This window comes from Diabrotica virgifera, chromosome 3 (assembly GCF_917563875.1).
Source record: "Diabrotica virgifera virgifera chromosome 3, PGI_DIABVI_V3a".
In the NCBI taxonomy this organism is placed as follows: Eukaryota; Metazoa; Arthropoda; class Insecta; order Coleoptera; family Chrysomelidae; genus Diabrotica; species Diabrotica virgifera.
The window spans coordinates 170,815,037-170,830,574 of NC_065445.1; the positions used below are offsets into that span (position 1 = coordinate 170,815,037).

Below are 15,538 nucleotides of genomic sequence, written 5' to 3' on the forward strand. Positions count from 1 at the left end.
AAAAAGTTTTAAAAACGTTGTTTTCAACTAATGGTACTACAATAATGAATTAATTGGAACGTACACAAAAGTTTGGGGGGGGGGGGGGGTTTAAGGGAACAAAATCCCCATAAATTTTTTATGGGGTGGACAAATTTCACTATAATTTTGTTTTAAGGTGGTCCTGCCATAAGAATGATACATGCCCGTTTTCAATAAAAATCTCTGAGAGTTTTCGATATATTGAAAAAAAATCCATTTTCATTTTGTAACTTCAAAGGGCTGTAACTTTTTTTATGAGCACATTTGTACTAAGGTAAGTTAGGTTCAACCGAACTATTTTTGACCCCAGAATGTGTGGTATAATTTATGACCATTCTTTTCGGGACACCCTGTGTAAATATGCTTAAACATTTAAATATTGATTTTAGTACTGTTTATTTTGCCGCATACTGTACTCTGTTAAAGGCGTATTTAATATATTGTTGTAGAATGGTTTTTTGAGAAAATTCAGAAAATAAATTTATATCATGGACTACGGGATCGTAGATTTTCTTCACCCTGTATATGACCAAAAATTGTATAGAGTATAATTTAGTTAATAAACAGTGCTTTTTCGGGGAATGTGAAATCGTTAATGTGGTTTTCGTTAATGGGTTTTTTGAAAGGATTTACAGACAATGGTTCGAAAATATTGGAAAGTGCATGTTTTTTCGTTTTGTGAACATCAATAGGATTTTTGTAAATAATTCGTAGAAGGTTTAAACGATGAACAAATTTTATTGAGTTTAGAATGTAAGGCCTTTTGTTTAGTTTAAAAAAAAACGATAGTAATTTGATGTCTCTTAGAATTTTAACAAAATGGAAAGTTGGATACAAATTAAGTTGGTTTTCTTAGGAAAGGAAAGTATGAATGTTTGGGTAGAGAGGTTGTTTTTGATTGGTAGAGAAAGATCGATGGAAGGGATGAGAATGTGGAGTCGGAATTTCAGAGAGGAAAGATAGACACTGTGTGATGAATATGGGCAGAGAGCAGTCCAGTTTTTGAAAAGTGAGAAGTCAGTGTAAAGTGGTGAAATCGGTTTTTGCGAGCAGAATCAAGTTGAAACGAAATTGTTGACCGGTTGAGAAGTAAAATTTTCCTGTGTCCTAGGAAGATTCCTTTTGTTCTGTCTAGAACGAGTAGCTGATTGGTATCTATTTGCACAAGATATCGAGCAAGGAGAAAACTGAGTGGAGAATTCGAGCGAGTCCTGGTTTTGTTTGTTTTTGAAGCAGTTTGGACGAGAGGGACCTTTTCGCAACATCAAAAGAGTACGTGTGGGAGAATCAAAGACAACGCAATCTGGGAAAAGAAGGAGTGAAGAAACAAAGAGGTTAGTCAAATCATTTGTCGAAACGGAGAGAGCTTGTTTATATCCACACCATATATGCTCATTTTTTTTGTATCCAACAGTTCTATAACTCAGTTAGTCATTCCAACTTTAAGTAATCAATTCAAAAGAAGAAAAGTGAATTTTATTAAGTTTAGTATGAATAAACAATAATTTATTTAAATAATTTTTTTTTTGTTAAAACAAGGAGACATCAGAATTAAAGCTTGATTTATTAAGTAAGAAATTGTTGCAACAAATTTAGATTTTAGTATTTTTTTCAAATCTTATTTATACAGCATATTGGATAAATAAATAATGGATGACATTTATATGATATTGAATGTGTTTAATTTCCCTGTTTTATCCTGGAAGGAGTAAGCAACTAGAGATACTAGAAGCCACAAATCAAAGGTATTGCATCGAATACAAAATTAGCCCTGAGAATAAAGTTTATTAAAAAATTTAATTTGAATTTGGTTTTGTTTTTACATAGGCAGAAATTAAAATAATTGAGTAATTAATTAAATTAACAATTTGTTAATCAATCTAATAAAAGAGATAAAGTAGAGCATAATAATATTTATATGAAACCAACATAATGTAGTTTTGAAATCAGAAGATCACGAAATTGGTGACAACTTACTGAAGTCACTGCATTCAACTAGACTTAATAATAGAAGTCTACCGTAGAACATATTGATTTCTCCCCTTCCAGTCGGAAGGCATAAGGACTGATCCGCAAACTGGGCGAAGCAAGCAGAGCACAACACTTAAACAAATCAACAATGGAGCCGAATAAAATAGCCAATAGAATAATTTAGAAATCTCGAGCCGTAAGAATACTCACGTGCCTTTTCATTTGATGAAATAAACGAAGCGCTTAACCAAACCAAAACAAGAAAAGGAGGTGTCTTCGATGGGATTTATCCTGAGTTTATAGTCCACACTAGTACAAAAACACTACAGTGGCTCAAACAATTATTTAGCGACATTGTGACTACAGCTATGCTACCCACATGATTCAAAAGAACAAAAACTATCGCAATCCAGAAGCCTGGCAAAGAGAACAAGCTGCCTGAAAGTTACCGGCCTCTCACCTAACTCAGTTGCTGTTATAGATTACTAGAACGACTCTTATATAACCGAATATGTAACACCATTGAGGACTCTGTACCAATTGAGCAAGCTGGATTTAGAAGAGGACGAAGCTGCTATGACCAAGTGCTGTGCTTAACTACATTCATCAACGTTGGCTTTGAAAGAACTGAAAAATCTGCCATAACATTTATAGAACTGACGGCTGCCTATGGCACTCTGTGGTGATAGGGCCGTGTTAATAAGTTGATGAAAATCATACCCTGCCTCAAAACTTGTCAGCTGATAAACAATCTACTAACTAACAGACTGGTTCAAATATATATAAATGATGCACGGAGTAACGTTACAAAACTTAACAAAAGCTTACCTCAAGACTCAGTACCAGCTCCTTTATTATTTAACCTTTTTACGGCAGATATGCCTGAAACAAAATCGAGAAAATTCGCTTATGCTGACGACCTCGCTATTGACTTCCAAGAGAATAGTAAAGAAGTTGGATGAGAACGAGCTCTAAACGATGACCTAACTACAATAAGTAACTACTTTAAGAACTGGCGCTTACGTCCTAACACAACCAAAACTGAAACCTGTCTCTTTCACCTGTCGAATCAACTTGCGGTCGATACTCTCAATGTAACTCTAAATAATACAGCTATCAAACATAATAACAACCCCAAATATCTAGGCGTCGCACTTGATAGAACACTCACCTCCTTCAAATGCCATCTTCCAAACGCAGCCGGTAAATTGAGAACAAGGAACAATATAATAACAAAACTTGGTGGAACAACTTGGGGTGCTTCTGCAGATACTCTTCGGATCTCTGCTCTAGCTTTGGTTTTTTCAGTGGCAGAATATTTAGCACTAGTATGGTTAAATAGTGCACATACAAACAAAATCGATGTCCAACTTAATAAAACCATGAGAATAATCAATGGAACAATAAAATCAACCCCAGTGAGATGGCTGCCTACGTTGAGCAATATTGCTCCACCAGATTTACGCCGTACAGCACCATTAGTGAGAGAGTATCAGAAAATTGTATCCAACGTACAATTACCAATCCATCAAGACATACCAGAAATCTCAAAAAGCACCAGCGACTGAGACCTAGAAATCCCCCAATCAGATCTGCCCGAAAAATTGGTGATTCCTATGATATACAGAGGCAATAGTCCACAAGATGGATGCCAACAATTGCAGCAGACTATATTCAGATATCCACCCCAACTCAGGGTTTCATCGGATCAAATCTGCCCCGGTCCACCTGGGCGAGGCTTAATCGTATGCTATACGTAGGACACGGTAAATGTGCTGATTCTCAGTGCAAATGGGGTCGTGCGGAAAGTCCACAGTGCGATTGCGAATCACCTAGACAGACCATAAGCCATTGTGTTTCTGACTGCCTAAATCGTGCCTACTGTGGAAACCTCCAGGACTTTGTGGAATGCTCCCCAGAAGCAATTGAATGGCTATGTAAATTGGACAATAATATTTAGGTTCATTTATTATATTTTAGTGTTTGAATAATATATTATATGGTGTATTCCACGAATATACGTCTGTTTTGGATTATCGCGACAACGAATATATTATTAGTGTGCAACATAAGAAGTACGAAAGTATTTTGCTCCAATAATTACTCCAATAAACAATATAATTTGCAATTTACTTTCGTTCTTCATATTTTTCACAGTAAAATATTCGTTGTCGCGATAATCCAAAACAGACGTATATTCGTGGAATAGGGTACCTATATTTGTGTATTTATCGTACTGTAAGAGTCCATACGCCAAATAAATCAATTAATGTAATGTTACGTTTGTAATAAGTAATTTTTAATTATTTTGTTTATGAATTTTAAAAACATATAAGTATAAAATAAAAAAGTTAGTTTGTTATTGATTTTATGAATAGTGCCTATTAAGTATTTAATACTAGAAAGGATCATAAGTCACAGGGCACTAACCGCGAGAATAATGACATTCTAACCGATTAGAAACAATAAATAATGTACTTTGAAAAATTAATCAAAGCAAGAAGTATTCTATATAAGAAGCCGTTAATATTTTTCCGAGTTATTAAGGTTAGTGAAATATATGAAGTGGGGGAACTTATTAGGAGTAGGACTAATTAGTACAGGTAAGCAAATAATATTAAAATAAAATTATTTTTTCCTGCTCTTTCCTGCTCTTGTAATAACAATTACAAGAACTGTCACCTAATATTCTATTACACAATATTAGCTAGTGAACCCTTTCGTGACGTAATAAAAAGTATTAGGATATTTTTATCTTTTGTAATTGTTTTTGTATTTTTATGATTAGTCCAGAAAGCCAATGCGCATCCGATAGGAAAAATATTTTAATTCGGATTTTTTGCACAATCTTACTGAAAAAGGACCCCTTTTAACAAATTTGCATCTTGTCAGATCCAAAAGTGAGTCAAAAAATAAATTTTTTTTTTGCATCGAACAAAGTTTTTTTAGGTTTTTGTGGATCATTCCAAACAGAAAAGGTCTTTAGTGACTTTTCTCTGAAGTTGATAGTTTTTGACATAATATAAGCGATTAAAAATTTAAAAATTGCGAAGTCGGCTATTTTTAACCTTCAAAAACTATGTGAAAAATTGAAAATTTCAATGTTGCCAAGGTAGGAGATATTCTTTAAACACCGATTGATGAAATCCCGAAGACTTTTTTGTAATACAATATCGAAAACCCCTTTGTGTTTTAATTGCTAATCAAGCGGGCTCGACATTATTTTCAACCGTTGCATGTATGTAATAATATGCGTAAATATATGTGCGTAAAAATATTCTGATTCAATTTTTTTTCACCATCTTTCTTGAAAAGATCTCCTTTTAACAAATTTTCATGTTTCCAGGATCAAAAGGTAGTGATTTAGGTAGTCATAGTTAAAAAAAATTTTAAACGTTTGTTTTTTCGTAAAACTCATTTTTTTGCATCGAACAAATTTTTTTTTGGGTTTTTTGGATCATTTAACATAGAAAAGATCTCAAGTGACTTTTCTCTGAATGTGATTGTTTTCGAGATATAAACGATTGAAAATTTAAAAATGGCAAAATCGGCCATATTTAACCCTCAAAAACATTGTGAAAATCCGAAAATTTTAATGTTACCAAGGTGCGTAGATATTCTATGAGCATCGACTGATGAAATTCTGAAGAACTTTTTGCAATACAATATCGAAAACCCCATTGTTTTTTAATTACTAATCAAGCGGGTGTGACACTTTTCAACCGTTGCATGTAGATGTAATCGGAAAACACTTAAAGATTTAAAAAAAAATTTTGACCCATTTTTGACTCTAGCAACATGTAAATTTGTTAATAGAGAACCTCTTCAATGGTGAAAAAAAAAAAAAAAAATCAGAATATTTTTCCGCACCACGCAACGGTTGAAAATAGTGTCTCGTCCGCTTGATTAGCAATTAAAAAACAAAGGGGTATTCGATATTGTATTGCAAAAAACTTTTCGGGATTTTATCAATCGATGTTTAAAGTATATCCACCTACCTTGGCAACATTGAAATTTTAGGTTTGTAACATAGTTTATGAGGGTTAAAAATGGCAGATTCCGCAATTTTTAAATTTTTAATCGCTTATAATATGTCAAAAACTGTCAACTTTAGAGAAAATTCACTAAAGACCTTTTCTGGTTGGAATTATCTGGTTTGGAACCTAAAAAAACTTTGTTCGACGTAAAAAAATAGTTTTAGGAAAAAAACAAAAAGAAAAACGTTTAAAAAATTTTTGACCCACTTTTGGACCTGGCAACATGCAAATTTGTTAAAAGGGGTCTTGTTGAGTAAGATTGTGCAAATAATCTGAATCAGAATATTTTTCCTAGCGGATGTGCAGTGGCTTTCTGGATTACATAGATGGTATTTTTATTTTTAAAAAATTATTTTGCATCATCAATATGGAAGAAAGTGCTAAAAATAATAATAAATAATTTGAATGGTTTTTTCAACAAAAATTAAATTGTATTTGTTGAAAAAACTTGTTTTGTTCATTTTATTTTCTGCTACTATTTTTATTTTGGGTTATCTGAAGTCAAGGGCGGATCCAGGGAGGGGGCTAAGGGGGCCGTGGCCCCCTCCGAGATTAAAAAAAAATAAATTTAAATATTTGCAGTTAAAATGTTTTTAGTTTTACACATAATATATACACATATATATTTACACATATATATTTATAAAACAGAGGATAAATATGTCTTCTGGACTAGAATTGAACAAAAGCAGTAACGGAAGCTTCAAGAATGACATAGGATGTTTTGTAAATCAAAATGTTGATAATTTTACAGAGTGCCGATTTTTAGAACGACCTTGGCAGCCATTAAAACAGTATCAATTTCCCATTGACATATTAAGCGTAGACTCGGCATACTCACCAAAAAAGCGTAACGCAGAAACAGCATGGAAACAGTCGACCTGTGGTCTATCTATCTCTTTTAACCAAACGATCCCGCGCATGTGACAGACAAAGATGGCTAGACCACTCAATCCTATGTCGACGTTACACCCCGATGCATTGAGTGGCATATCCCTAGCCAAGTCTATCCTTTTACATGTCTCTGCAATTTCCACATTCTGTACACATACAGAATAAAAAAGAAAAGAAGCGTTACTTGGGTCACCAGCACTGAGAACAAAGAAGTTGGTTGGTACTTTCGCACAATCAAAAGAGATTGGAAAATATGGTCACAATAAAGGGATGACAGCCCAAAGCCTTGTCACTAAACCTTTATCATCTTTTGGCAAACTCATGGGCAAAGACAGGGGCATACAAACCCATGAAAAAACATCATACCACAAGGAATTGGATCAGATTGGGCTAGATTTTCTACAAAGTTATCGCAACCCGCAAAATTCATTAACCAGATAGACTCTCAGATGTCTAAACAGATACAAGAAAATTGAGAGACTACGACCAATAGTAGAGCCTATAGAGTTCTTAGGTCGACAAAATATTCCTCTAAGAAGTCATCGTGATAATGGCCTTCTGCTTCTGGACGAAGGTGTTGGACCTAGCAACGAGGGGAATTGTTAAGGTTTAAAATCGCATCAGGAGATCAGACTCTTAACCAACACCTATCCACAGCATCTTCCTGAGCAACATACAATTAGTAGCACCATTCAAAATAAATTGATAACATGTTGTGAAGAAAAATAATTGAACAAATAATGAATCAGGTTCAAAGTGCAAATTATTACTCTGTCATACTTGCCGAAACGACTGACGTATCCCACATGGAACAGCTTTCTCTAAATTTGAGATATATACACAATAACAACATTCGTGAAGACTTTGTCAAGTTCATTGACGCTTATGAGAACATACAAATTATTAGTGAAAATCAAGAAATAGGGGGAAGGAAGGCCTCACGGGAGAAGCATTGGAAACATTAGTATTAAACTTATTGAAAGAATTGCACTTGGATCCGAAGAAATGAGTAGGAATCGGTACTGACTTTAATAATACTTTATTAATGGTACATTTTGAATGTCTTTATGGCCCTCAAAAGTGTGTGAAAAGTGTCTTAAAGCTCACCATTGCAACAATAATTTACAAAAATTACCACCAGACCCCCTTGTACTTCTCCCCAAAAAAAGGTCATGGCCCCTCCCGAAAATCGGTCCTGGATCCGCCCTTTTCTAAAGTTTTTGTCGTTAAATAATTGAACATTTAAATATTTTCTTATCACGTCGGTTTAAAAATATCATAATCTTTTTTTCACACAGCTAAGAATAAAACATTATAATAAAACGGTAATTTCTGTCATTTATCAGAAGCATATTCTGCAATAATCATTAAGATTGAACCTAATAGAGAGGAAGTCATATGTCACGAGGCAATGACCGATTCTGCATAAATAAACAAAATAAAAACTACGTAACTTCTAAAAATGTATAAATGAATAGCAGAAGTAAATACGCGTCCAATTTTTATTGTGTATATGAGTCATCAAAAGTTTTATAGTGATAATAATAATATATGTGATTTTATCAGATTTGTAAAACAGGTAATTAAACGGACTCTTAATAATATTTATAAGCCTAGAAAATATTAATGAAAAAATTAATAATTTATTTTTGGAGTTGTTTTAGATAATTATTAAAAATAGGTAATGTTATTATAGTACGGGATCCAAATTTAGGTCCACTTTCACCCATCTGTTTACCGGATGAAACATGTTTTAAGTATATTAAATTTCATACATAGACAAATTCGTCTTGCATGTCTTGCTTATCAAAATATTTTCATAACTATCCTTAGGAGGTAGGGTTTGAAATCAACCCTTCAAGCACATTTTTGTATTTTTTTTAAATATGGTAAAATTATTTTATTTTTATATTAAATATAGACATTTAGTATAATTCAAAGAATATATAGATATTCAGTACAAATAAAAGAATACTAAAAAAATTCAAGAAAACATATTGAAAAAAAGCCAACGGTAGCAAATTCTTACAGACGCCTCAAGAAAATGGATTTTGCAGTGAACATCAGAACTCAGGGAGTTCACTTATGGAGTTCACTCAGAATTGAAAACAACAAATATTTTTTTTGCAAAATGTGTGAAATCAACATATTTTTTATTGTTAAACAAAAAATAAGCATAACACAAAAAATATCTTAAAAAAGTTAACTCACGAAATATCTAAAGAGAATACGTACAAAATTTCAGGTGGATCAGTCAAGTCGTCTTTGACTGATCCACCGTCGTTAAAAGTGCTACTGTATGTGAAAAAAGTAGTTTTGAAAAAACGAATTAAAGTTTTGTCAACTTTTATTTACAACTTTTTTTTGTCTGTTAGATCGTAAAGTGATGCACACCGGAATATATTTTTGAATCGCGGGGTAATTTACAAAAGACAATGGGAACAGCTCTTTAACGTTTATCACTACAAAGCGAGTCGAAGGTAGAGATATTCAATATACTGTGCTTCCAGCAATTTTGCTCCGATCAATCTGAAATTGTCAGAGACTTTTCTTAAGGTCATGTACTTTCATTAGAAATAATAAAAAAATCGCAGGTTTTCATACCATATACCCTCCCCCCTTAATTAAAAAAAAATGTTATTTAATGTTTTTTAGCAAGATTTCCATCTGCTTTCTTCTTCTTGATGTGCCTATCCGTGTCTAATATTGGCGATCATCATGGCAATCTTTATTTTATCTGCAGCAGTGCGGAAGAACTGCACAGATGTTGTGTTGAACTAGATTCTGAGGTTCATTAACCCGGATGGTCTTCTACTTCTTGGACCTCGCTTTCCAAATAGTTTTTCTCGTAGAATGGCGCGTAGGAGGGCATATCTAGATTCATTTCTCATAACATGTCTAAAGTAGTCGAGCTTCAAAGATTTTATGATGGTTAGTACCTCTCGGTTCTTCTTTATTCTTCTGAGGACCTCTTCATTTGTCACCCGGTCAGTCCACGGGATTTTAAAAATTTTCTCCGATATACCACATCTCAAATGCTTCTAATTTTCTGCACCTATATTCGTTTAAGGTCCATGATTCATCACCATAAAAAAGGAAAGAGAAGACGTAGCATCGCAGCCTCTTACTTTTATACACATTTGTTTACCAATCAAATTTTATCGAAACTGAAAGTTTAAAACATACAAAATAGGTACATGAGGTGCTGTGTATGTGTTAACGTTCATGGCTACCGAGCAAGCAGGTGTAAACACCCGTGTTGAGCTGCCCCCACTTGCAGAAATCAAAAAACAAATAGCCCTGATTTATGAGCTATTTATGAGCGTTCATATTCCGCAAACTAAAAATTTTGAGCTCGTTCCACTGAGCAGGGATTTAATACTTTAGTGTGGGGGGGGGGCTGAGTCAGCCCCCCCCCCCACTACTTAAAAATAGGAATATTGAATCGGTTTTTGTGGCAGAATGACGAGCTATTTATGATCTCATGAAATTATATAGTTTCGATTTTTCAGCTCATCCCCTTCACCCCCAAACAACCCTTTAATTGATTTAACTTAGAAGGAAAATGCTGAGAAAACTTAAAATATATCGTATTGCAGATACAGTTCCTACAAAATTGAGCTACAACGCCTTCGCAAGAAAACCACCCTATCTTCCCGGCTTAAGAGAAAGTTGTACTTAAAATGCATCAAATTAATTATTTGGCGACTACATATCACTTAATAATTTATAAGCTCCCAAATTACGCGCATTTAGATCAGTAAATTGCAATTTACTTTGTATAGTGCAGTCACTGAACGTAAAAATCAACCGTTACCTTCAATTTCGGTGAACCTTTATCGATTTTCACGAAAATTGGTCAGAGGTTAGAGGATACCTCAAGAAACAAAGATGATATGGTACCACCTTGCGCTTTTACCCTGAGGGTGGATACCGCCCCTTCTCGTGGGTGAAAATTATTTTATAAAAAATAACTGTACCAATCAATAAAAGAACAAATTAAAAGCAAAATTTATTATATAAAGTTATTAAAATAAGTCAATACTTTTTAAGTTATTAACCCGGCACCTGCCACATGGCTTTGCAAGGCGCCAACTGCCACGTGGGGTGCTCACAGCACCCCGTAAAAATTTTCTGTGATCTACTTGTTTAAAGGACAAAATAATGTGTTGAGTAACACAAGAATATAAACAGCATGTTTTATTAACTAGCCACTAATATGTTATAAAATTTAAAAAATAAAATGAAAAAGGTGTTATAAGCAAATTAGCAAGTACCAAGCCATAATAAATGAAGTCAAGTAAAACATCTAAAAAAAATAAGATTTAGTGAGTATAGAGTCTATATTAATAATTTAAATCATTTATTTCAATAAATATGTAAATTTTACCTGTTTATCAAAAATACAAAAAAAAAATAAAACTTAAAGTTCCAGATGATGACACCCCAATTCGACTTTAGAGCTACAAGTTCAGAATGACACTAAATAACCACTTCAAACACTAACACATCTATGCTATATAATATTATAGAAAGCTACTATGACGCACAGCTTGGTTACCAAACTTGAAATACCAAATATTTGATAAAAATGTGTTATGGGGTGCTGGTAGCACCCCACGTGGCAGGTGCCGGGTTAAAGATCAAAGATTTTAATTATTCGTGAAAAAAATGCATGTTTTGAAGCGGTTTTTCGTAAATCACTGAAAAACTGTAAGTTTTTACAAAAAAGTTTTCATCACTAAAATTCAAGCTAATAAAAAATATAATAAATTGCTTACTTGAAAAACCATTTAATGTTAATTAAAAGTAAGTTATTGGTAATTAAATCTATATTTTTTTCTGCGACTGTTCAAATCTAAGGATTCAAGCTTAACTAACGGGAAAGCGATGCATTTTATAACACTTAGGTACTAAATACTTGTCAAAGTACTTACTTAGAAATACCTATCAAAAATTAACTCCAGAAAAAGTTGATAACATCAAAATTTATACTTATAAAGTATACAGCTATAAAACTGTAAAACATTTAATCTTTCAAATACTTTATTTTTTTAGATCATATTTAAAATAATAACTCCAACAATACTCGATTGACATAAAAAATTATAGAAAACGAAATTTGAGTTTTTTTTTATTAGCAAAGGTTTTACTTGTCTTTTGATTTATGTATGAATCAAAATAAAGAAGATAGAAACGTTTAAGTATAAATTTTACTACGAGAACAATGTAACTCGAGCCCTTTAACCTATTATCCTAAAAAATAAAGTATTTGAAAGATTAAGCCGGTACTTTATGTCTCGGTTGACAGCCGGTTAGTTAACCGGAGTTTAATCGGGACCTCTTTAGGGTCTCTTGCGTTGTAATAAATGCAATTACAAGTATTATTATGATTATAAATAAGAATAGTTGCATTTATTACAACGCAAGAGACGCTAAAGAGGTCACGATTAAACCCCGGTGAACTAACCGGCTGTTAATCGAGACATAAAATATCGGGCCTAAATATAATACAGTTTTATAGCTCTTGAAATTACCTTTCAAATACTTGGATGTGCCTTATATCATAAAAATTAAGAGAGTGATTAAAAAAAAAATTCATTTTTTTTTGTAAAAATGTTTGGAGTATAAATTTTGATGCTATCAACTTTTCTGGAGCTCATTTGAGAGGTATTTCTAAGTACTTTGACAAGTATTTAGTAAGTGTTATAAAATGCATCTCTTTCCCGTTATTTAAGCTTGAATCCTTAGATTTGAATAGTCGCAGAAAAAACTATACATTTAATTACATATAACTTACTTTAAATTTACATTAAAGGGTTTTTCAAGTCAGCAATTTATTATATTTTTTATTAGCTTCAATTTTAGTGATGAAAACTTTTTTGTAAGAACTTACAGTGTTTAAGTTATTTATGAAAAATCGCTTTAAAGCATACATTTTCTTTCACAAAAATTAAAATTTTTGATCTTTAGTAACTCAAAAAGAATTGATTTATTTTAATAACGTTATATAACAAATTTTGCTTAGAATATGTCCCTCTCTTGATTTGTGGGGTTATTTTTAATAAAGTAATTTTCACTCCCGAGAAGGGGTGACATATACCCCTGGCTAAGTTGTTATTGCTAATTTTCTTTCTTGACGTATCCTCTACCCGCTCACCAATTTTCTTGAAAATGAATGGAGATTTACCGAAATCGAAGGTCATAGTTGATTTTTACTTTCAGTGACTGCACTATAGAAAGAAAATGGCAATTCAATAATTGAGATGCGTATATTTTGTGAGCTCATAAATTATTAAACGATATCTAGTCTCCAAACAATTAATTTAAATTATTTTAAGTACAACTCTCTCTTAAGCCGGGAATATGGGATGGTTTTCTTGCGAAGGGATTGTAGCTCAATAATCGAAAGGCGCGTGATTTAAGAGTTTATTCTTAGAATATGCTATACGAATTAACTACTATTAACTTTTTTGTAAAAACTTACAGTTTTTCAGTGATTTACGAAAAACCGCTTCAAAACATGCATTTTTTTCACGAATAATTAAATTTTTGATGTTTAATAACTTAAAAAGTATTGACTTATTTTAATAACTTTATATAATAAATTTTGCTTATAATTTGTTCTTTTATAGATTTGTGCAGTTATATTTTATAAAATAATTTTCACCCCCGAGAAGGGGCGGTATCCACCCTCAGGGTCCCAGATAGCACAAGTACGTTTTATGGACATCCAATGGACGTACATCTGTGTACATTGGAACGTCCAATGGACGTCCCGCTAAGGTACAATGGACATCCGATGGACGTCCAACGAATGTCCAGAGTTCACAAAATTGGACGTCCATAGTACGTCCGCTACAAACGTACATTGTACGTTGTATTGGAGCTTTCAGTGTACACCTTATGTACATTCAATGTACGTCTTATGGACATTTGTAGGGCACTTTTCAGAAAGCAATCTAGTATCCATAATTTTGTGAATACATAGCAAAAAGCCTTTATAGGAAATAGTTCCTTATAATTAGGGAGCGGATTTATATGCGATTAATTTTGATGAAATATGCGCATATATGCAGTAAAAAACTACGAAATATGCGCAAAATATGCACAAAAATTCAAAAAATGCGCATATCGAGAAACCAAAAATTTTCTGTTCTATTCTATTCTAGGGGGTTCTTTTAAACGAAGGGGCGGCAATTTTATTTATTATCTGTCAAATAAAATCATTGTTTTTTATATAGGCAATTTATTCACATTTTGTACAAAAACGGATAATTATCAATAGTTACCTATTTAAAATAAAACAACAATATCACTATTATATCTTCGATTATAATTTACTACAATGTGTTTTTCCAAATTTTCTTTGATCAGATAAAATATTTTTTTGTAACTAGAAAAACTCCTTTCAACATCAACAGAAGTAATTGGGCCTATTTAAAATAATTTGTTAAAGCCGAAAATTCTGCACCAAAATCAATTTCAAAATTTCCATTAAATATTTCGCATATTATGTCCTCCAAAATTTTAAAGCCGTTTAAAGACGGAATCTGATCTAAAGCACTAATATTTCAATTTCCATTAGAAAATAGTAAAACTATGGTTAAAGCTGTAAATTCTCTTAACAATAGGAGATTTTAAAGAGGCACCAGAATTATAGCTATTAAATTGGGATACAAATTGTACTAAATATAATAGAATTAAATAAAATTCGGATTTCCTGGTAAACCATCATCTTTTTGACATCCTACAATCATTTTATATCGGCGTACTATAAGCACTATAAGTACTTTGTGTAAATATCGGGTATTTTTTAAGAAAAAATTAAAAGGCAGTGAATGAGCCGTCTCTCTTCAGGTAGTTCTCAAATTAATAGACAGGACAGCCTGTGCGCGGAAATATTTTGTGTCGAATTAAAAAATATTTTTTTTTACTTAAATGTTTTTAAATATGCACAAAATATGCATGTTTCTTTAAAAATATGCAAAATTTAATAAAGTTCTCAAATATGCGAAATAAGCATGCAATATGCATTTAGCATAAAATCCGCTCCCTACTTATAATACTAAACTTATACTTAAAAATATTACACAAAAGACCTTTTTTATTTCTCTTTACTATAACTTCATTATAATATATACTTTATTATAGGAACTAGGAACTTCATTAATGCACGACTGCACTTGCACGATAAACAGAAAACACAAATATATCACAGGATGTATTTTCATAAAGACGATATTCAGATATGACGCCTTAGGAAGCATGTACATTAAAAGAGGTTTAATCTCTATTCTGTTTCTGTTCCAAACTATTTTTAGAGTCAGTCAGTCAGTACCGTTTTTGTATATTACAAGCAGGTTTGCCATTCTGTGAATTGTCATAAATAAACCCTCCTTCAGTATTCCACAACACTTAACAGCGATAATCCCCTGCCTAATACTACCTTTCACGACCGATAGCGCGAAGAGTGACAACGTTGTCAAGAAGATTCTCATTTAGTTTGTATTGGGACTTAATATAATAGTCGCGTTTTGTGTAAAATATCCATGGACCACAAATGGATGTCCAATGTACGTTGAAATCAAACGTCCACTGGACGTCCCGTAATG

The 15,538-nt window shown here is 32.6% G+C and overlaps 1 protein-coding gene across 1 annotated transcript in view; it reads left to right on the forward strand.

The window, feature by feature from the left end:
- Positions 1–8,397: 8,397 nt before the first annotated feature.
- The window catches only part of LOC114336201 (scavenger receptor class B member 1), a 424,275-nt gene continuing 417,134 nt past the window's right edge, over positions 8,398–15,538 (forward strand). The window contains exon 1 of the mRNA XM_050645641.1: positions 8,398–8,502. Coding sequence (XP_050501598.1) covers positions 8,437–8,502 — 66 coding nt within the window. The 5' untranslated portion in view covers positions 8,398–8,436. The remainder of the gene's footprint in view (positions 8,503–15,538) is intronic.